Below are 22,281 nucleotides of genomic sequence, written 5' to 3'. Positions count from 1 at the left end.
GACTTGTCCCACTAGGGGACTTGAGGGCCTGATGCCCCGATCGCTACTCTAATACACTGCACTACATACGTAGTGCAGTGTATTAGCGCTGTCAGTTATTCACTGACGGCAAGCCTATGAGGATGCGCCGCAGGCGGGTCCTCATCGGCTCCCGTACAAGGCAGACTCGGATGCCATTTTCTGGCGTCCGACTGCCACAGCAACCCAGCGATTGGGTTGCCGGTCGGGTTAAAACCCATCAGATGCTGCGCAATATTGAGCGCAGCGTCTGATGGGTTAATCAGCCGGATCGGAGAATAGCTCCGGTCCTGGCAGTTACAGGAGGGTGCCAGCTGTGTAATATAGCTGTCACCTTGCGGTGATGGTGCCGGCTCTGCTTCTGATCGCACCATCGCTGCGACATAACTGTACTGCGCTTTGCGGGATCACCTTCCCGGCAGCGATATATATATATATATATATATATATATATATATATATATATATATATATATATATATATATATGTATCTAGATCGTTTTTGTCGCCATATTCTGAAAGCCGTAAGTTGTTGTTTTTTTCCGTCGATTTAGCGGTATGAGGGTTTTATTTTCTGCTGTGCGAGCTGTAGTTTTCTATTGGTACCATTTTGGGGTACATGAGGCTTTTTGAAAACTTTTTTTTTTTTTTTTTTTTTTTTTATATTTCGTTTTTTGATCAGAGCAAAGGATATACCCCTCTGTAACTGATTCCTCAAAAGGACAGCGGTCCTGGCGATTTAAATACACTACTTGTAAATCAGCAGAGGACTTTCGGTCTGGTCACGTCAATAATTGAGGCTGCGACTTGTTAGGCTGCATACTTTGCCCATGGCCTGTTAGCTATCTGGCCAAGCGCGCGACATGCAGCCCGGCCAGAACACTATTTCAGCCCGCGGCTTTGTTGCGCCCTGCTAGGTCACACTTTAGGCCTGTGGTTTAAGTCTCTGGCCTGGCCACCTTGGCTTCCCAAGCTGTACTCTACCGTGTGGGGGGCTTTTTGTTCCCTGCTAGGTGTGTGACATCACTTTCGCCTGCTGCTTCTTTGCGGCCTGCTAGGTCGCATTTTTGGGCAACATTTATGTTTTTCACTGCAGCCTGCTAAGTCTCTGGCCGGGCACGTGACTTGTGGTGAGGCAAGGTTAAAAATTCATCCTGTGGTACTTGCGGCCTGCTAGGTTGCACTTGCCATTCTGAGGCCTACTAGGCAGATATTTTGCAGGAAGCATAGGACAAATATAGTATGGGGCAAGTATACAGGTATCCCAGACACACTTGTCCTCCCCTACGGGCAGCGCACTAACTACATGGCCAATCCTTTTTTTTTTTTTTTCTTCCGCCCTTCCCCTGTTTTGGTGCGTTAGTAGGACGCTGCGGAAGGGGTCCCCCTCCCATTTGGCAGGTAGGGGCCTTGCAAGGCTTCCCCTGTTGTCTAGTGGTATGCTACTGTCTAGTATGTGGGATGACTGGTTTCAGAGCTCCATTGAGGTTGCCTTTTTTTTTTTTTTCTGACTCCATCTGCATGGCTCTGTTTGCCTCAGAACATCTTTTTAGTTCTGGATCTACAATTGCGAAGCAGCTCTGTCACATTGCTTCCTTACATAGGCAGAGTAATACTGTTAATCATACTCGCCATATCTACTCCCCAATGGAAGTGGAATTGTGCTATGGTAGAATCCCATGCCTGACATGGCTACGCACCTACTGCAAGCATCGGTCAACCATATTACCCCCTTCTTTAGGTGGAGTACCGTTGCGAACCTGCATGTTGTATCTGATATGGGTACACATTTATTGTGAGGACCATGCAGCAACGCTAACCCTTTCTTAGGCGTAGTAATTGTGTCATGGCAACGTGACATGGATACTTATAGACTGAGTCATTGTGCCGACGCTAGATGCCGTATCTGTCATTGTTACACGGTTTTTATGTCCACTCCGTTGTGGGAATACTAGAGGCATTGTAGCTTGCGTAAGAAGATCACATTATCCCTTCCTTTTGGCGGGGTGATTTTGCTGCACCTTAGACTATGTATTGGACTGCTATTGGAATGGCCAAAGCTCAGCGGCAAGGTGTTCTGCACTTTTCGGAAGCCTCTTGTTAAAGAGGAGCCTACGGACTGCAAAGTAGGCCTGGGGATACTGGAGTTTCAGTTCCTGACACCATCTTTCTAGGATTTTGGACTGGTTCCTTTTTGTTTAACTAGGTGTAACACTCCAGCATGGTACCACTGAGCTGTACTAAGTACAACAATCTTTGGAGGTGACCCACACTTGGTTTCCCTATCCTTTAAGAACATCCTGGGCCGTCTACCTGACATACCCCTCTCCCCTTCCCATGAAGCAGACCACTGTGCCTCCGTGTGAAGACCCCCATTCGGTATTACACCAAGTCCTTGTTACGTGATTTATTTTTTTTTCCCCTCCTGGATCCTCACGTTTTGTTTTATTTTAATTCGAAGTTTGCAGTCATAATCTGACTTAGATAATGACATTGCTCCTGTGGGAAATGCTCCAGAGGATGCCCCATTACCTTCCCATTACAAACTTCACTCTGGTCATGAGGATTCCTGTCTTAGTACTTTGGCTCTCCTAATGATTTTTTTTTCTTGCGCACCGGAGTCTTTTAATGTGCCCCAGATGGGTGTTTTCTTTCACTCTGAACTTCTGGATCTGAAGACCCCCTAATCAAGCAGCCAGCTTCGCTGACAGTCTGAACCAGAGAAGAAGACAATCACTAAACCTTGTCTAGAGCCACCTAGTTAACATTTTATTATGCAATTTTCCTCCACAGAAAAAATGCAGGGCGTGGATACTCTGAAAACTAGATGTGTCTTGGTGTTTTTTTAATTTTCAGCTTGGACAGCTGATCCAGTTTAAAACGGTCTCAATGTCTCCGCTTTTCTGATTCCTGTTTTTTGGTTCAGCACTAGACTAGATTGTCTCGATTACTGGCGACAGGAGCTCTCACTTGCACCAGCATGACTAGGATGTCCAGAGAACCCACCTGTACATGATGATCAGCCTTCACGCCCCATCCTGGATCTAATGCACCTTTTTTATAGTTTTCTAAGGACCAGACGCTTTTAGATGGAATCAATGAGAACCGTGATCAAGTCTAGCTTTTTCAGTTGACAGCCTGGATGCTGAAAGTTTCATCTTGAGATAAAGTGGACTTTCTGATGCAGTCATATCCACACTTTCCAGAACATCCCTCATGACCGCACCACAGGAGGTTGCCCTCTTGACCTCTATAGGGACAGGAAGACAGGTTAAAAGGCCCCTCCCACCACCCACTTGCCAGTGTTCTTCTTGTCCCTACACGGTTAGGAGCAGAGAGACATCGCTCCTGTATGAACTCGGGCAGGGGGCGAGATCGAGGAGTCCGTGCACTCTCCCTTCTATTCCCCCTATGTGTCTAGGCTAATTACCTTTCTAACGAGAGGTCCCTTAGCTTCCCAACCAAAGTACCTACCTTAAGAAAACCTAGACTGGGTTCCGGTAGGTTCGGGATTCCCAAGCCAGGCTGCGGCTAGGGCTGCGAGACCATACGAGGACTGGCAGCTCCATAAGGTTGGTAGCGCCGGTGATCTCCTTGTGAGCAGCTGTATAGCTGGAAGTATAGAGTCCCCTGCTATGACACAGCCGCATCTCATGGAGTAGCCGCGACCGGAAATTACGCCGGGCTACTTCCGGTCCGTGGCCATCTTGGAAGGCGGGGAATTCAAAACGCCCGTATTTAAAGGGACCCGCACAGGTATGTAGTTAGAGCTAATACCTCTAACGTGGAATAATATATACAGCCTTAAGCACATATCTTGTTGAATTGGATATTGCATTTGCCTTTTGCTTGTTGCAGTGATGGAACTACCTCATTCTGACGGAATTCCAGATATGTCCCAGGGTCATGTTAGTCTCACCCTTTGGGTAAGAGTTACGACTCCGTATGTATGTACACCTTACTTTACCTGCCTTTGTCTCTGAGAGGAATCTTTATCCTAGAGAAAACAAACTGACCCTAAAAAGGTTGAAACATTTGCGACTTGTGGGAATAAACTGTCTCACATTAAGTTGTGTCAAGACTATCGCAAAACTAGTAGCAGAGGATTAGCCTACGTTTATGTCTGAACTTAGGGCTATGATTCGCGACGAAGCGAGTCACTCAGTAGCCTTCCTCGCCCCTCCTCAAGAAACTCTGTCACACTCCCGGTCAAAAAGGCCACAGACTGAAGTGGAACAAAAATGGTGCCCGCCATCTCGGGTCTGAGCTCTGTTATTACTTATCGGAGGGTGAATTAGAAGGAGGGGAACTCTTACCTTCAACCTCCTCTACACAGGAGAACATTTTTTATTCTCTTCTGAGATGTCCGATACCTTTAATCCAGGCAATACGGGAGACAATGGCTATCCCCGAAGAAGACCAACCCCATACCATCCAGGATGAAATGTTTGGGGGCCTGACAGAGGAAAACAAAGATTTTTCCGGTAAATGAGAATCTCAAGAAAATGGTAACGGTGGAATGGGAGGATTCAGAAAAAAGACACTTCCTTTCAAGAGAATTTATAAACAGACTTCTCTTTGAACCAGAAGACACGAAACCTTGGGATGAGATCCCAAAAGTTTATGATCCAGTGACTAGGGTTGCTAAAAAAAAAACGCAATCCCCTTCAAAGATTCTTCTCTGTTTAAAGGACCCCATGGACCGGAAGGCAGACACGCTGCTGAAAAGAGCTTGGGAATCTTCATCTGCTTTAATCTCTACAAATATCACGGCCACATCCGTAGCAAGATCAGTGTTTATTTTGTTAAACCAACTGGAGACCCATTTAATGATGAAAACATCAAGAGAAGATATATTAGAATCTCTACCCTTACTAAAAATGGCAACTGGATTCTTGGTAGACTCTTCAGCCGAATCCATTAGATTTTCTGCCAGGAATGGGGCTCTCTCAAATGCTGCTAGAAGAGCATTATGGCTCAAGATGTGGTCAGGAGACACGAAGTCTAAAAACAAACTATGTTCCATCCCGTTTACAGGTTCTCTGATGTTTGGTACTCTCCTGGATAACATGCTGGAAAGCGCAACGGATAGGAAAAAGGGGTTTCCAGAAGAGAAACCTAAAAACCCCCCAAGTTTCGCCAACAGAGGGAAGCAACCTTACAGAGGGAAAGGTAAGTCCGGTTGCTGAAGTTACCCCAAGGGGGGGAAGGGGTCGAAGAAATCTCAACCCCAATAACTCATTTCAGCCCTCAAAGCAATGATGCCAGGATTGTAGGAGGAAGACTCCTACATTTTTATTCCAACTGGACCAGAATAACCCAGAACCCTTGGGTTCTACAAATTATAAAAGAAGGGTACAAAATAGAATTCTCCTCCATTCCTCCAGAAAAATCTTCATCAAATCCTCATCCTGGACATGCAGAAACTGCTTCAGTTAAAAACAATTACTCCAGTTCTCCAGAACGAAAGATTCAAGGGCCACTATTTGAAAATCATCTTGGTCAAGAAGCCAAACGGTTCTTACAGGACGATAATCAACCTGACATTACTGAACAAATGGGTGAAATATCGCAAGTTCAAAACTGAGTCTCTCAGACTATACATCTATTAAGGAAAGAAGTATCCATGTGTACAATAGATTTAAAGGATGCGTACTATCATGTCCCTATCCACCCCGCTTACCAGAGATTCCTCAGATTCGCGATTTAGAACGGTCATTCCGTTCCCCACTTCCAATTGGTCTGTCTCCCCTTCGGCATTTTCTCCGCCCCCAGAGTTTTTACAAAAATGATGGCAGAGATTATGGCATTCAAGAAGTCAAAGCATAGGGATTATCCCATATCTAGACTATTTCCTGCTGACAGCAGATACTCCGTCTATCTTAAACCACCGGGTACAGGTTCTTTCCCTACTACAGGAATTGGGATGGATAATCAACTTCGAGAACTCAAGTCTTCCTCCCCAAAAACCGAATATCTTCCTAGGAGTGCTGTTAGACTCCTCCCTTCAACATTCCTTCCTCCCAAGAGAGAAACAAATACTTCTACTGACCGAAGTGAGGAAATTTGTTTACGGAAAGAGCACCTATTCCATAAGGGAAGGAATGCGGATGTTGGTATTGATGACGTCTTGCATCCATTCCATGGAGTCAATTTCACTCCAGACCCTTACGAAATCTGATCCTGTCCCAGTGGGATCGAAAACAGGACTCCTTGAATTCAAGAATTCAGATTTCCGAAACAGTGAAGTCATCTCGTCACTGGTGGCTCTGCACAAACAACATAAGCAAAGGGGTCCAATGGAGAACTCTTCCTTATGTAGTAATTACCACAGATGCCAGCAAACATGACTGGGGGTCAGTGATCCAAGACAGGCATTTTCAAGGCATATGGCCTGTTCAGATGAAGGTTATGTCCTCAAACTTCAGAGAACTAAAAGATGTATGGGAGACCTTCATACAAGCTTCGCCCATCATAAAAGGGATGCACGTAAGAATCTTATCGGACAACATAACGACAGTGTCCTTTCTTTGCCATCAGGGTGGGAACAACACACTCCTCTTCAGGCCCTCTCTGCACAGATCTTCAGTTGGGCAGAAGAAAATCTCCTATCAGTCTCCACGGTCCACTTAAAAGGCTGACAACCTATCGGCAGACTTCCTAATTCGGGAAAAAGTAGCCCCCAGAGAATGGTCCATGAACAAGGAAATTTTTCAGTCCTTAACCCGAAGGTGGGGTTATCCCCAAATAGACCTATGTTCCACGAGGAAAAACTCCCAGGTAGAGACATTCTTCTCCCTATATCTCAGACAACCCATTAGGGATAGATGCATTATCTCAACCCTGGGACATGGATCTGACCTATGCCTTTTCTCCGTTTCCTCTAATACCAGTGGTATTAAGAAATATCCAGGAAGATTTTACAAAACTTATCATCATTCTTCCCTATTGGTCAAAAAGAAGCTGTTTCCAATCCTAAAGTACCTAGCATTGGAAGACCCTATCATGTTCCTAGTCGAGAAGAACCTCTCCCAGGTTCCCTTATTCTTTCAAGGAGTAGAAACTCTGAAGTTGTCCGCTTGGATCCTGAAAGGCAGATCTTGAGAAACCACGGTTTGTCAGACGAGGTAATTTCAACTATCTTATTAAGCCATAAAGAAGTTACCTCGAAAATCTATAAAAAAATTTGGAAGAAATTCTGTTTCTGGTATATAGATCCAGGACCAGACCCCTTTCTTCCAAACATCGCAAAGATCCTAGATTTCTTACAATCTGGATTCAAAAAAGGGCTTCGCCCTAGTACCTTTTTAAAAGTGCAAATTTCAGCCTTAAGTAATTTTTTTCAACACTCCTTTAGCTGAACATAGGTGGATCAGAAGATTCACTCAAGCAGTTTCTAAATTTAAACCTTCACTAAAGAAATCCGTACCTACCTGGAATTTAAATGTAGTGTTAACGGTTCTTTGCGATTCCCCCCTTTTGAGCCTCTCGCCGCAATTAATATGCATTTTTTAACTCTAAAAGCTGCATTTTTAGTCGCTATTACATCAGCAACAAGGATTGGAGAAATCTAAACTAGATCCTTTCTTTATTCTGAAAGTATCTACTGCCTTCCAGAGAGACAAATAAATAATTCTACCTTCCTTTTGTCCAGATCCTAAAGGCTAACAAGCAGAAAAATTCCATTGCCTGGATGTCAGGCGAACAATTCTTTAATATCTGGATAGAACCTCCTCTTGGAGACCAGATAAAAATCTATTTGTCTTGTATGGGGGAAAGAAGAGAGGAAAGAATGCCTCAAAAGGCTCTCTAGCGAGATGGGTAAAAACTACCATACAAAAGTCTACAAGTCCCGAGGGCCCTGTGCCCCACAAGGCATTAAAGCCCATTCAACTAGGGCAGTTTCGGCATCCTGGGCAGAAAGAAGAGAAGCCTCTATGGACCAAATCTGCAGAGCTGCTACCTGGTCAAGCCATCTTACGTTTTGCAAACGTTCTAGGCTAGATGTTCTGTCAGATACGGATTTAAAGAGGCTCTGTCACCACTTTATAAGTGGCCTATCTTGTACATGATGTACACTATAACGCTATTCATGTGTCATGACAATGAATATACATTACCTCCAGCCAGGACGTGACGTGTATTCATTCTTCTGACCACTTCTGTAGCGTCTCTGTGATTTACAGCACAGCACGCCTGCTGTGCTGTAAATCACAGAGATGCTACAGAAGTGGTCAGGAGAATTAATACACATCACGTCCTGGCTGGAGGTAATGTATATTCATTGTCATGACACATGAGTAGCGTTATAGTGTGCTTATGTGACTGCAAATAGCGATATAGCTATATCGCTATCTTCAGTGTAAATGAATGGAGAGAAGTGTATGACGCTGATTGTCAGCGTCATACACTCCTCTGTACAACGCCCACTTGGTCATATAGTAAAACACGACCAGTTGTCCATTGAGAAACTCATTAGCATAAAGCTAATATAGGTCATAACTCAGTCAAAAATGATTGTTTTTCTAAATAAAACACACTGCTGTAATCTACATTACAGTGCCGATCACATCATGTACAATATAGGCCACTTATAATGTGCTGACAGAGCCTCTTTAAGTTTTGGATGGAAAGTCCTCCAATCCGTAGTACCGCCCTAAGCATTATAATTTTTATTGCTCCTGTGGTGCTGTCATGAGGGATGTACGGGAAAGTAGGAATTAGACCTACCGTTAATTGTATTTCCAGGAATCCATCATGACCGCACCCTTAAATTCCCTCCCTTTACTGAAATTCTGATTTGTGCAAGTAACATGTCAGTTATTATCCCTAGAAATAAAATCCCTTGCCTTCTCTTCCCTTGCCTTCTCTTCCCTTGCCTTCTCTTCCCTTGCCTTCTCTTCCCTTGCCTTCTCTTCCCTTGCCTTCTCTTCCCTTGCCTTCTCTTCCCTTGCCTTCTCTTCCCTTGCCTTCTCTTCCCTTGCCTTCTCTTCCCTTGCCTTCTCTTCCCTTGCCTTCTCTTCCCTTGCCTTCTCTTCCCTTGCCTTCTCTTCCCTTGCCTTCTCTTCCCTTGCCTTCTCTTCCCTTGCCTTCTCTTCCTTGTGGAGATGTTCGGAAAAGAGGATAATTACATTAACCAGTAATTTTAAATTTTCCGTTTACATTCACAAAGGCACAACTTTTTTTTTTTTTTGTTGCTTTTAAAAAAAATAATAATGTAGAATGTTTTGGTTTGTTTTTTTTAATCGTATTCTGCGTTCTATGTCACTAACTATAGCATCCATATTTTATTTTCTTAGAGATGTGGGGATACCCTCCTGTCAGTGCCGTTGTGGAAGTTAAGAGAAAATTCAATTACTTGCTAGCTTAATTACAGCTTTCTTGCTCGTGTCATTGGGGGGGACACAGAAAACTGTGGGTATACTCTACTGCCACTAGGAGGCACACACGAAGGCGATAGTGTTACCTCCTCCTTCACAGCCTATAGTCCTCCTGCAGATACTGAGCTAACCAGTTTTAGCTTCGTGTCTGTAGGAGGTAGACCTCCCTATTGCAGGTTTTCTCTTTTATTATTTTAGTTCTGTTATTTTTTTTTTGGTATTCTCTTCTAGGTTGGGAAATGGATTTTATCACACGGTTACCTCCCGAAAAACTAGCTCCTCTGTTACTTTCCATCCATGGGGTCATCGTGTAATCCTGTTTGCTCCCTGCCTGCGCTCTCACGACAGGGTGAGACACGCCGAAGGGGTGAAACCCGCTGGTTCTCCAGAGGAGCTGAAGTGCCTTTTGGCAGCAGTCCCTTCCTTGAGTCCATTCTTCTAGAGGGCTTCTTCCCTTCGTAACCCTTTCCCATCCCTTAGCTAAGCTCTGTTACCCTACCCTGGGTCGGTTCTTGCCTTCTGTGTTTGCGCCTGGCTTCTGGGCCTTCTGTTGTGGAGTACCTTCTTTTTTTTTTTTTAAATGTTTTCTTTATTAACTTTTTCTCAAAATACAAAAGTGCAAAATTGCACACAAAAACATACATAACATACTGACCAACCGCACTAGTTGGCAATGATATTCCTCATATAGAAAAATACAATTACAGTGCAAAAGCCCACATGAAAACTTAACGGATTACAGGTGCATATAAGTGTATTATGAAGAAAATAGGATCAACATTTGACCGCCATTATTACCAAAAACAGACAACCAGTCACACGTCACTCACTCCTACCTATCAGACAACAGTGTCCGAAATCTCCATCCATCTAGCCCATATCTTCCCGAATTTGTCAGGACACCCTCTGCTAATGTATAATTTCTGATATAATGGTATATACTTATTTACCAGTTGTAACCAATGTTCTATACTAGGACACACCGTGGCCTTCCATTCCATAATTATAACCTTCCGTGCACAGAACAAAACAAATCGGAAAAAGATTTTGTCATAATAGCCTTGTACTAACTCATTCATAATGCCCAAGAGGCACACCTGAGGGGAGAGAACCCTGGGAAACTCAAAGTTGTCATGCAGAAACTCTACAACCCTTGACCAGAATAGTGAAATCCTAGGGCAGGACCATACACAGTGGAGGTATGTGCCAACATCCGACTGACACCTAAAACAGCTGTCCGACCCAGAGGCCCCAATTCTCTGAAGTCTAACCGGAGTATAGTAAATTCTGTGTAGAAACCGTGATTGTATTAAAAAATCTCGAGCACTAACTACGGAATCAAAAAAGGAAAGCTCCACCTCCCTCCACTCCTCCGACAGATCAGGGATATCTCTCTTCCACCCCAGGTACGCCCTATCAAATGGACGTTTTACAGAGGACAGCAACAGGGCATACGTCTGAGTGAGGGTCTTAGGAAGGTCTGGGGGGCCGAGTAGGTCCTCCAATCCGGAAAACCCCAAAGCTGGCATAAGAGAAGCAAACTGAGCCAAGCAGGCATGTCTCAACTGGAGATAATGATAAAAAAAACCTTTCTCGAGACTCCAAATCTCTCCTCTAGCTCAGAAAAGGAGACAAACTCGCTGTCTACAGAGTATATTTGGCCTAAAAATCGAACCCCTATCCCAGCCCACATCATTGCTCCCGGCAGGGACACCAGGTGAGGCAGCCATGGATTATTCCATAACGGAGTCCTGGGGGAAACAGAAGAATCCGTAGTATCTTTTAGTAAGAGTTGTGCCTTCTTCCAGGCATTCGGAATAGTTTTTAACGGTAAGGGCGCCTGACACGAAGTTTTAAACCTATATAAGAGGTTGGTAAGACTCTCATAGGAAGTCATGAGTGCTCCAGCCAGCGCCGTGGCCGCATTACTTAAGTCAATGTCAATCCACCAGTGAGCCAGTACCAGCTGCGAAGCCAGATAATATAAGTAAAGGTTGGGCGCCGCCATCCCCCCCACACTCCTTGGGGCCTGCAAAAGACTGAGACTAAACCTGGGTATGCCGCCTTGCCAGTAAAACCCACGTAGGATCCCATCCAGGTGGCCAAAAAATTGTTTGGGCAAGATAATCGGACAAATATGTAGGAGGTAAAGGAATTTAGGCAGATATATCATTTTAAAAAGGTTTATCCTACCATATAATGAGAGGGGGAGGTTCCTCCAAGAGTTTAGCTGCTTTTCAGTAGAGGCCACTAAGGGACACAGATTAAGTTCACGAAAGCGTAACAAATTAAGGGATATCCGCACCCCAAGATACGTAAATTGAGACACGACCTGGAACGGGACAGGGAGCCCCTGCCGGGAGCGATATTCTGCACATAGAGGGAACATAACCGACTTAGACCAATTAACCGACAACCCCGAGAACGCCCCAAAAGTAACAATCAGCTGCAAGAGTGAAGACAACGAAGGACCATCATCCGCTAGGTACACCAAAGTATCATCTGCATACAGGGATATTTTCTCAACTAGCGAGCCTCGAGGGATACCAATAATGGAGGAAGAACGCCTAACTGCCAGCGCCAGAGGCTCAATCGCAAGAGCAAACAACAAAGGGGAAAGTGGACAGCCCTGGCGCGTACCCCGACCTAAAGAGAAGGGCTTAGAGACATCCAGATTTGTTCTCACCCTAGCGACAGGCTGCTCATATAACAGACGGACAAGGGCCAGAAATCTGGGACCAAAGTTTAGACGGGAAAGCAGTATCCAGAGATACCTCCATTCAACCGAATCAAAGGCTTTATATGTATCTAGGGAGAGAACAAACCCAGGGGACGTATCGTATTGTGCCGCATCAATATTAAGAAACAACCTGTGTACGTTAATATCTGTACCCTTCCCAGGCATAAAGCCTGTTTGGTCAGGATGGATGAGGGACAATATAACTTTGTTTAATCTGGTAGCTAATATTTTGGCAAGTATCTTTGCATCTGAGTTAATCAACGAGATGGGCCGGTAGGAATCCGGGAGAGTCGGATCTTTCCCAGGCTTCAACAGCACCACAATTAGGGCCTCTCTCATAGATGCCGGCAGAACCCCCATCTCCAGAGCAGCAGAATAGACTTCCCTAAGCCTGGGCACCACAACCTCACAGCTATCCTTATACCAATCTGCCCCCAGGCCGTCAAGTCCGGGGGTCTTACCAGATGGCAACAACCGAATCGCATCAGTGATATCGTCCTCTGTAAGCGGGCCATCTAGTTCCCCTGCCTGAGCATCAGTCAAACGCCATAGGGGGAGGTCATCCAAAAAGCGTTCTATATCCTCCGGAGGCCCACTGCATCTGGAACTATACAAGTCAGCATAAATATCACTAAATACTTTATTTAAATCTTTAGGGGCAGTACAGAGAGTACCCTCAGAAGAAAGAATAGATGGAACAGAGGCACACGGGCGTTCCGACCTAGCCAAATATGCAAGAAGCGTGCCATTTTTGTCACAAAACTCAAACACCCTTGCCTCCGTATGCAGCACCTGCTTTTTAGTTTGTTCGACCTGTATATGGTTTAGTTCCCTCTGGACCCCAGCCCACCGACTCTTCGCACCTGGAGAAGGATCTGCAATATAGTCTCTCTCAGCTCTCCGACTCTATCAGCGACCTCTCCTTCTCTCTGGACACTGCTCTACACCTTGCAACCCCTGCCATAAACGCACCCCTAAGAGTGGCTTTATATGCATCCCACACTACCAAGGGGTCTGGAAATGAGGAATTATGATCCCAATATGAGTCATGAGAGGCCGCCACCTCTGACCGAACCTCAGGAGAGGACAGCCAGGCCGGATGTAGTCTCCATATTTTGGAGTCAGCTGGGGGACCAACCGTAAATGACAAAATGGGAGCCGAGTGATCTGAGATGCCTCGTGGAGTGATATCTATAGCAGTTACTGTGGGCAAAAGGTCCTGTGACACCAGAGCAAGGTCAATTCTAGAAAAGGTTTTATGGGCAGAGGAGTAATAGGAGTAATATCAGATGAAGCATTGAGGACCAGGAGTTGAGGTGAACAGAGGACTGATCCGAACCTCCAGTACGATCCAAGGATATATCAGGGACTGCATTGAAGTCACCCATACACAACACTGGGCCAGCGGGAAACTCTGAGAGTTTCTGAGCTATCAAGTCCAATAGTGTGGGATCTAGGGGCGGGGGAACATATACATTCACTAAGGTAAAACAGGACCCAGGGGATGAGCAGTGTACAATGACATAGCGCCCAAAATGGTCACATGCTACCTTCAACACCTCCAGGCGCACACCCTTGGATATCAGAACAGACACCCCCCTAGAATAAGAGGAGTATGAGGAATGATATTCTCTAGCTACCCAGGCCCGTTTAAGGGCCAGAATTTTTTGTCCAGTTAAATGCGTCTCTTGTAAGCATATAACATGAGGCGAGTGTTTCTTCAGGAAGTTAAACACAAGAGACCGTTTAAATTTTGAATTGAGCCCACGGACATTCCAGCTCAAGACCTTAATTACAGCCATGGTACGCCTGAAGAGCAGAAAACAGCAGGAGACCCAGAGCTAGTATATGATGGGAATGGAGAGGAGAAGAATACATACACATTCACACACACACACACACACACACACACACACACACACACACACACACACTCCATATAACACATACCCGTACATTGAAATACAGTAAAACAAACCCCAACCGTCCCTGTCAAGCACCAGACTTCTAGTGCAGACCTGTACCCACTAACTTAACTACAACTGAGAACAGTGGTCCCTGACTAAGCTAACAGCTACAACAGCAGCACAGCCCTGAGACCTGACCCCACTAAGAGGGGAAAAGGAACAAAAGAAATACAAAGTAAACAGTGAAAGACAAGTGACAAGTATATCACAGTCAGATCACATCATCTCTCCTAAGTAACATTGTAAGTACAGCATGTAATCAGCAACCAAATCAGTGCAGTAAATACTTTTCAACGAGAGAGAGAGACAATTTCAACACATTAAACATCCGGGGGGGGGGGGGGCTACCCCAGCAGGGGATCGCAGCAATCATGGGGGGAGGTTCATTCCTGGGGCTCAGGGAGCGGCAGCCACCCAGTCCAAGGCTTCATTAGGGGAAAGGAAAAATCTTGCAGTCGGCCCATCCACCACCCGCAGTTTAGCAGGATATAACATCGCATATTTGTACCCCTTTTCTTGGAGCTTCTTCCTGACCTCTGTAAAACGCACACGCTGCTTCCGGATTGTGACCGAAAAATCAGGGTAAATGGAGATCCGCTGAGAGCCATGTAAAATAGAGCCTTTACGTCTTGCCGCCTGAAGAATAGCATCTCTATCCCTGAAATGCAGCAGTCGCGCGAACATAGGCCGAGGGGGCCCTTCCGGCGGCCCGGGCCTAGCAGGGACCCGATGAGCCCGTTCAATTGTGAAGAATGCTGAAAATACAGTGTCATCAAACGTGTCCTTCAGCCATTTTTCCAAGAAAGAAACCGCATCTGTACCCTCTGACTTTTCTGGCAGCCCGACTATGCGGATGTTGTTCCGGCATAATCTGTTCTCAAAATCATCAGCCCGTTCGACCGAGGTCTCCATCTGTCTCCTCAAATCAGCAATCTGATCGTATTCTGCGCTCTGCCTCTGTAGTGCATTCCCTCACTTTTTGCACATCATGCCTCAGGATAACAAAGTCCTGACGGAGTTCATCAACCTTCGTAACCAACAAGGATTGACAGGAGGTAATTGCAGACATTAACTCAGCAAATTTCGTATCCACATGAGAGGAAGAAACCAGCAGGTCCTGTGGTGAAATTGGTCTTGGAGGACTCAGCGAGCCCTCAAACGGGGATAAAGATGGGTCCGCAGAAGCGGGGGGGGGGGGGTGTTCAGGCCTAGCAAATTGCTCCAGCCTCTTTACTGCATTAGCCTTGATTTTGGCCAGGGCCGAGCCAGAGGCTCCATCCTCCATCTCATCTAGGGATTCCTCATCTGATGGGGGAATATAACTGCCTTGCGTGGACCTCGTTTTCCCCTTCTTTCCAGCTTTACTGCCTCCCATGATGTAAATGTGGGGATTCAGGGTATGTAGGAGCTGGCAGGGTGTCTGATACACCAAACGGAGCAAGTCCACAAGCTAAGGGTGTGAGGTATCCCGGGGACCCAGTGTCAGGCCCAATGCAGGGTGAGTAGTGGGCCTGAATGGCTAGCTCAGTCCAGTAAAATACCTGGGAAGTGTTCCTCAGACGGATCCTCCTGCCTGCAACGGGACAACCACCACACACCGCTGCACAGCTCTGCTTCCCAGTCGATCCACAGTCCCGCCGTCAGTAATCCACAACACCAGCCTCCAGCAGCAGCAACCGACACAGAGCCAGATTCCTGCAGTCAGCCTTTCACTTCCGCCCGCCTCGTGCTCCACAGGAAGTACTGCCGACTGATCAGCTTCTCTCTCCAGGAGGGCTCCACGGCACCAGATCCCAAAACTACCGACCGGTAAGGGTACAGGGGTGAGAGATGCACTTGTCCTGCCCGTTTGGGCAACTTAAAATGCAGGATGGCAAGGATATCAGCAGGATAAGGAGTCAGGGAGCTCAGGAGCACTGTGAAACCGTGGAGTACCTTCTTACCCCTCCTTGGCATGGCTCTTCCCCCTCCTCTGGCCAGCTGTGCTTGTGCGGCTAAGGCCTTTACTATGTGTTAATCCCCACATGCTAGAGTAAACCCACCTCCAGCCCGTCGGGAGCGAGGGGGTGGAACGTCAACATTATATTAGGGGGTGGGACTTCCTCCTCCATTTGCCATCTGCGAGTTCCAGCTCAACAGCCAAGGTCGCTGTCCGAAGCCCTTTACTCAGCATTCTGGTAGGAGCATGCCCGGTTTTAGATTTGTTTTTTTTTTTTTCTCTCCTTACACCCCTTTCTATATTACGAAGTACAGTTTTATACATTACAGTAACTGAGTGCTACCTAAAACCACATTATCCCCTATCCAGGTCGAATAGTTGTGCATTATGCAGAGTGCCCTCATTTTCTATTTGTGTATTCTGCTTCAACTTGATATGTCAGAGCCCAGAGGTGAGACAGCCCATTCGTTGCTGCTAGTAGCAACCTTTTTGTGCTTACCAGATGGGTAGATCCCTCTCTACCTGTCAGGCTTTGAAACTCCTATACACGGCCCCGCCTCCCTGAGTTAGTTGCCACATGCTCTAACCTTCCTGAGCCAGATTTGGCACGTTCCTGGTCTCTGGCAGTGACCGGCTTTACCAAGGTATCCCTTGGCCATTCTAGCTGATTCGTTACCTCCCATGGGGGTTATCTACTGAACCTTTGTCAGTGGACCTCCCTTGAGGCAGACCTCGTAAAAGGACTAGGACTTACAGTTCCTGCCTCAGCTCTGTCATCTGCCTCCTCCGTTGTCTCCAACAGGGTGAGGATTTGTCAGAGGGGGAGCTTGTTAATCTGGTCTCTGACGTTGATGCTGTACAGAGCTCCAAAATGGCCTCCATGATGGTCAGCCATTATTACTGCAGTCTGGGAGATGCTCCAGAACAGGATTCCGAACCTTCCTCCAGCTGAGAGGGTTTTTTTCTTTTGTCATACTAAGCATTTCCTTAAGGTTTTTTTCTAACCACTCTGACTTTGACAAAGTCCTCTCCAAGAAGTGGAAACTCCCATACGGGTGCTTCTCCCACACCAAATGTCTGAATTTGATGTATCTGTTCTTTGGGAATCTCATGGTCATGTGAACCGCTTCCCTTGGGTAGTTCCTCCGGTCTCGCGTTTGGCCAAGGCTACTACATGGCGGACGGTAACTATTTCCGTGACCCCTTGCCAAGGCAGGGGGGTTTAGCTTTTAGATCAGGACATCAAGTTCGGGCCCCCTAGGATGAATTGGCGGACCTAGCTAAATAGACCATGTTCTCTTATGTAGACAGGAGGTAATTTTCTGTGTGTGTGTGTGTGTGTGTGACTTCCTGTGAACTACAGCATTACATAATCTATCAAATCCCTGTGCTGGCAACTCAGACTCCTCCCCGCCCAGCAAGTGCTGAGTGCAGGGAGTCCAATGTATTTTTGTTAGATGCTGCTTCCCACTATCTCTTGCTTGCAATGGCTGACATGGAAAAATCCATCACAAGCCGTAGATAGGCTGAGCTGCATCACATAAAATACACCGACTGCATTGTGAGTAAAGAAGTTCCATGTCTCTGATCTATCACTTGCTTCACTTCGCTAGGACCCAGAGGAGAGCAAGTGCAGTGTGATGAGACACCGGCCCCTCTGCGTCTGTAAACCAGAGGCATGATGGGAAATGTAGTCTGCATTAGGGGAACCATATCAATGGGGGAAGAAGGAATTCAGATGGCAGACAACCCATAAATGGCACATTAACTAAAACGGGTATACACAAGACACATAGGAGCCTTTACATTTATTATTTAAAGGGGTTTTCCGGGTTATTTAAAATTGATGGCCTATCCTTAGAATAGGCAATCAATATTAGAACGGTGGGGATCTGTCAGCACCCCTGCGGATTGCTTCTACAATATTTGGAGGCGGCAAGTGACTCTTGGTAAAGAGGAGTGTAGGGAAGCGCGCTCCTCTAATATGGGAGTAAAAGTTATTGCAATAATCGTCTTTATTTATATAACTCCAACATGTTCTGCAGCACTTTACAATTCAGAGGGAACATGTACAGACCATATCAGACATTACATATTGACCAAACTAATTTACAATTCAAACAAAGAGTGAGAACCCTGCTAGCAAGAGCTTACAATCTGAGGAAATAAGGGAGACACAAAATGTTAATGCTGATTAAGTACAATCGTCCAGACATCCATTATACATATGGGGTAGTACACACAGCTGCATGAGCCGGTCACCAGCCAGTATCTGTGTATGGCAGACATGAAGTGCATTAGGGTGCAAGGAGTGTGCGGGATACTGCTGAATGAAGGGGTCAAGTTCTCATAACTAATGTAAAAGAGGGTGGGGGGCAGGGAAAGGAGTCAGATTTGGGAATGTTATTGGCCTGTCTAAAAATAGTTTTTAGGGCACATTTAAAACTGGATGTTGGAAATTAAACTGATTTGTCTGGGGTAGTGCATTCCAGGGGACTGGTGCAGCACAGGAAAAATCTTGGAGACGGGAGTGGGGGAGGGGGGTTCGGATTATGGTGAATGCTAATGTAAGGTCATTGGCAGAATGTAAAGCATGAGTAGAGTGGTAGACAGAGATGGGGGAGTAGATGGAAGGTGATGTAGCACTGTGGAGAGCTTTGTGGGTGAGAGTAATAAGTTTGAATTTAATTCTGAAGGGTATGGGTAACCAGTGCAGTGACTGGTACAGGGGGCATTGGTGTAGCGGTTGGTCAGAAAGATGAGCCTGGCTGCTGAATTAAGGATGGATTGAAGACTCGAAAACCCTCTGAAACTCAAACCATCTGCTGTATTTAAGCTCTTAAACCCTTCCCACAAGTAGTTAAGGCACCATCACATACTATTATGCCAAGGTGACCACATGACCACCAGTAGGAGAATGGCTGTAATACGCAGTCAAAATTCTGAGCAAATCAAACCCTATTGTGGTAGTGTATGGGGGGGGGGGGGTGCGCTAGGGGGTGCAAATGTACCCAGGGCTGTCTCTTGTAAAGGATTGTTAGGGCATACCAGTGGTGGAAGAAAAAAAAGTGTACCAATAAATGATACATCACTATAGTAATATATCACCCACATATATATGATATCTAGCCGTCACAACATATATTGCGGTTAGTGGAATTTTGTTTTATTTTTACATGAACGCACAACCAGATTTTTTTTTGTTTTTATATGCTTATGACAGACTTTCTGAATGTTACTTATGCATTTCTAGCATATGGTGTCAAATAGAAGTAACTAATTTTATTTTGTATAACTTTTTGTTAAATATAAGTTTAAATATTGTATAGCACAGTGCAGAATATGTAACTGCAGTATTAAACAACCACAGTGTGTAGGCGCTGTTTTTAAGATTTTTAGAATGCATTAAAGTTTGGGAAATATTTATGCATTTTTTTTTTTCCCCCTCTTTTTTTGGAAGATGACAGCTCCCTTCTCTAAATCTTCTGAAGGTAGGTTTTATTTAGTGTATATGTAAAAAATAGTGTCATTTAAAACCAGATATTGACTAATTTGGTAGCAATCTGTATAATGTCGTCCCACGGCGATCTGCATATCACATATAGTGGACCTGATCTAGAAATCCCTATATAATGCCACTTGTCAGGTTATTGTCTTTAGGCCCTGTTCACACGGAGTTTTTTGCAGGAGGAAAATTCCTCCTGTAAAAACTGACCCTGGAGGTTTTCATGTTTGATGTGGTTTTTGACGTGGTTTTTGAGGCGGTTTTCCAGGAGGTTTTTCAGGCTGTTTTTGCCGAGGTTTTCACACGCATGAGGCTGGGTTCACACAACCATGTTACGTACATAATGTACGGAACGTATTTCGGCCGGAAGACCCGGACCGAAGACAGTGCAGGGAGCCGGGCTCCTAGCATCATAGTGATGTACGACGCTAGGAGTCCCTGCCTCTGCGTGGAACTACTGTCCCGTACTGTAATCATGATTACAGTACGGGACAGTTGTCCTGCAGCGAGGCAGGGACTCCTAGCGTCGTACATCACTATGATGCTAGGAGCCCGGCTCCCTGCACTGTCTTCGGTCCGGGTCTCCCGGCTGAAATACGTTCCGTACATTACGGACGTAACATGGTCGTGTGAACCCAGCCTGACATCCTTCTGTCAACGGATCTGTCACCATTGAAATGAATGGTGATGCAAACGGAACTTACTTCACACTTGCCTTTCCGTTGAGGGGTTCCCCTGACTGAAAGCACCGACGGAACCCCTCAGCAGAAACCACGCTGATGTGAACAGGCCCACATTAAAAAAAAAAAGTATACTTACTTCTTGAATCAATTTCCCAACATCAATGTCCATTCGGTGGTACACCTCTGCTGTCGTCATTTCTGTTCCTGAAATGTTAAAAAAAAATAAAAAAGAGATGACATACATGAACAACTGCATAACAAAATTAAAAATAAAAAAATCTAAAAAAAAAATCTAAAAAAAAAAATGCACAGCTCCATACATGTATAGCATGTATGGAACATAGGAGCAATTGCACTTACTTGTATTCGATTTGGATGCAGGACTTCGGTTTTCTGTATCCCTGAGTTCTGTCCACGATGTTTTTCAGGCTCCACGAGCAGACAGGAAATGACAGCCCCTTGCTGGGCTGGACTAGCAGCAGGAGACGACTCCTGCAAAACACTCGGCAATATACTCGTCAGAAAACACCTCACTAGTTCGAGGTGTTTTTTGACGTGTCCCCATTGCTTTCAATGCGGTTTTGGACGCGGAAACCGCATCAAGAAGGGTCATGTCCCTTCTTTTTGCCGCGAGCCGTTTTTTTTACTCGCGGTAAAAAAACGCCTCTGTCTCCCATTGAAATCAATGGGAGTCATTTTGGGTCGTTTTTGGCGCGTTTTCCGACGCGTTTTCCGCGTCAAAAAACGTGTCAAAACTCCGTGTGAACAGGGCCTTAGAATGTTAAGTCTTTGAGTTATTTAACAGGGGTTGTCCAGGCATGGGACGATTTTTCATACTGATGACCTATCTACAGGATAGTTTATCGGTTTATGATTGGTAGGGGTCCGACACCCAGACCCCACACTGATCAGCTGCCTCCGGGCGCCAGATGTCCGTGCCGGAAGCAGGTGGCTCCGGTCACCGAATCGCGGCCGTACTACAGCTCTGCTCCTAGTCAAGTGAATAGGAGCAGCGTTGCAGTTCAGCAACACAGGGCCATCTGCTTCCGACACCGGCCGCTGCATTACATTCGGTGCACAGAGGCAGCCGAAACAGCTGATCGGTATAGGATAGGTCATCCGTATGAAAAACCGTTCAGTGCCCGGACAACCCCTTTACATTTTTAGTGTTTTATTGACTGTTGGCATGCCATATCATCACTCGTTATACAGTTTGACTGGAACTTGTGCGGCTGCAATATTTTCTAGGGTAGCCAAGCTCAGTGGATGAATTTAGCATTCCCTTTTATGATTGTAAGCAGTTTTTTTTATTTTTGGAGGGTCCCCCCCCCCCCTCTCCCTTTTCCTTATCTTGTTTGTGCATTGACCCAATGTTTTATAAAAGTTAGGGACTACATAGTATAGTTGATTTATATAAAACCGCTATTGAAGATTATGACCTCCTAATAAATGTTACATAGTTAGTACTACATAGTACGGTTGAATAAAGACCTGACCATCGTGTTCAACCAAGGGATGGGAGAAACTATAAGGCCCTGTTCACACAGTTTTTTGACGCGGAAACCGCGCCGCAAAACTCATCAAAAACCGCCCGAAAATGCCTCCCATTGATTTCAATGGGAGTTGGAAGAGTTTTTTTTTTTACCGCGAGTAAAAAAAAATGCGTCACGGTAAAAAGAAGCGTCATTACCCATCTTGAGGCGGTTTCCGCCTCCAAAACCCCATTTCAATGAGTCGGAAAGAGGAAAAAACCGCCTCGACGAGTGTTTTGACACGTTTTTGTCAAACCACTGTGCAACAACCGTCTGAAGCAGTTTTTGCAGGAGGAATTTTCCTCCTGCAAATAACTCAGTGTGAACATAGCCTAAAGCTTTGTTTTACTCCTACTAATCCAGAGAAGTTTCTTTTTTTTCTTTGAAAAAAAACAAAGAAACAAGGCGTGAACCAATCTGCCCTAAAGTTATAATTTCCCTCCTGAAACTAACTGGCAATCAGACTGGATTAACCTACAAACAAGAATTCTATACATTTACATAGGCGCTGATATT

General features: G+C 45.5%; 1 protein-coding gene across 2 annotated transcripts in view; it reads left to right on the top strand.

Annotated features, from left to right (window-relative positions):
• LOC142651752 (uncharacterized) overlaps window positions 1-22,281 on the top strand; it is a 296,323-nt gene that overhangs the window by 52,894 nt on the left and 221,148 nt on the right. For both annotated transcript variants that reach the window (XM_075826806.1, XM_075826805.1), the window contains one exon: window positions 19,506-19,536. In XM_075826806.1, coding sequence (XP_075682921.1) covers window positions 19,506-19,536 — 31 coding nt within the window. The remainder of the gene's footprint in view (window positions 1-19,505; window positions 19,537-22,281) is intronic.

The sequence above is a fragment of the Rhinoderma darwinii genome, chromosome 5 (genome assembly GCF_050947455.1).
Source record: "Rhinoderma darwinii isolate aRhiDar2 chromosome 5, aRhiDar2.hap1, whole genome shotgun sequence".
Lineage (NCBI taxonomy): Eukaryota > Metazoa > Chordata > Amphibia > Anura > Rhinodermatidae > Rhinoderma > Rhinoderma darwinii.
Note: the sequence above shows the minus strand (reverse complement) of the source record. Positions and strands in the feature narration are given on the sequence as shown.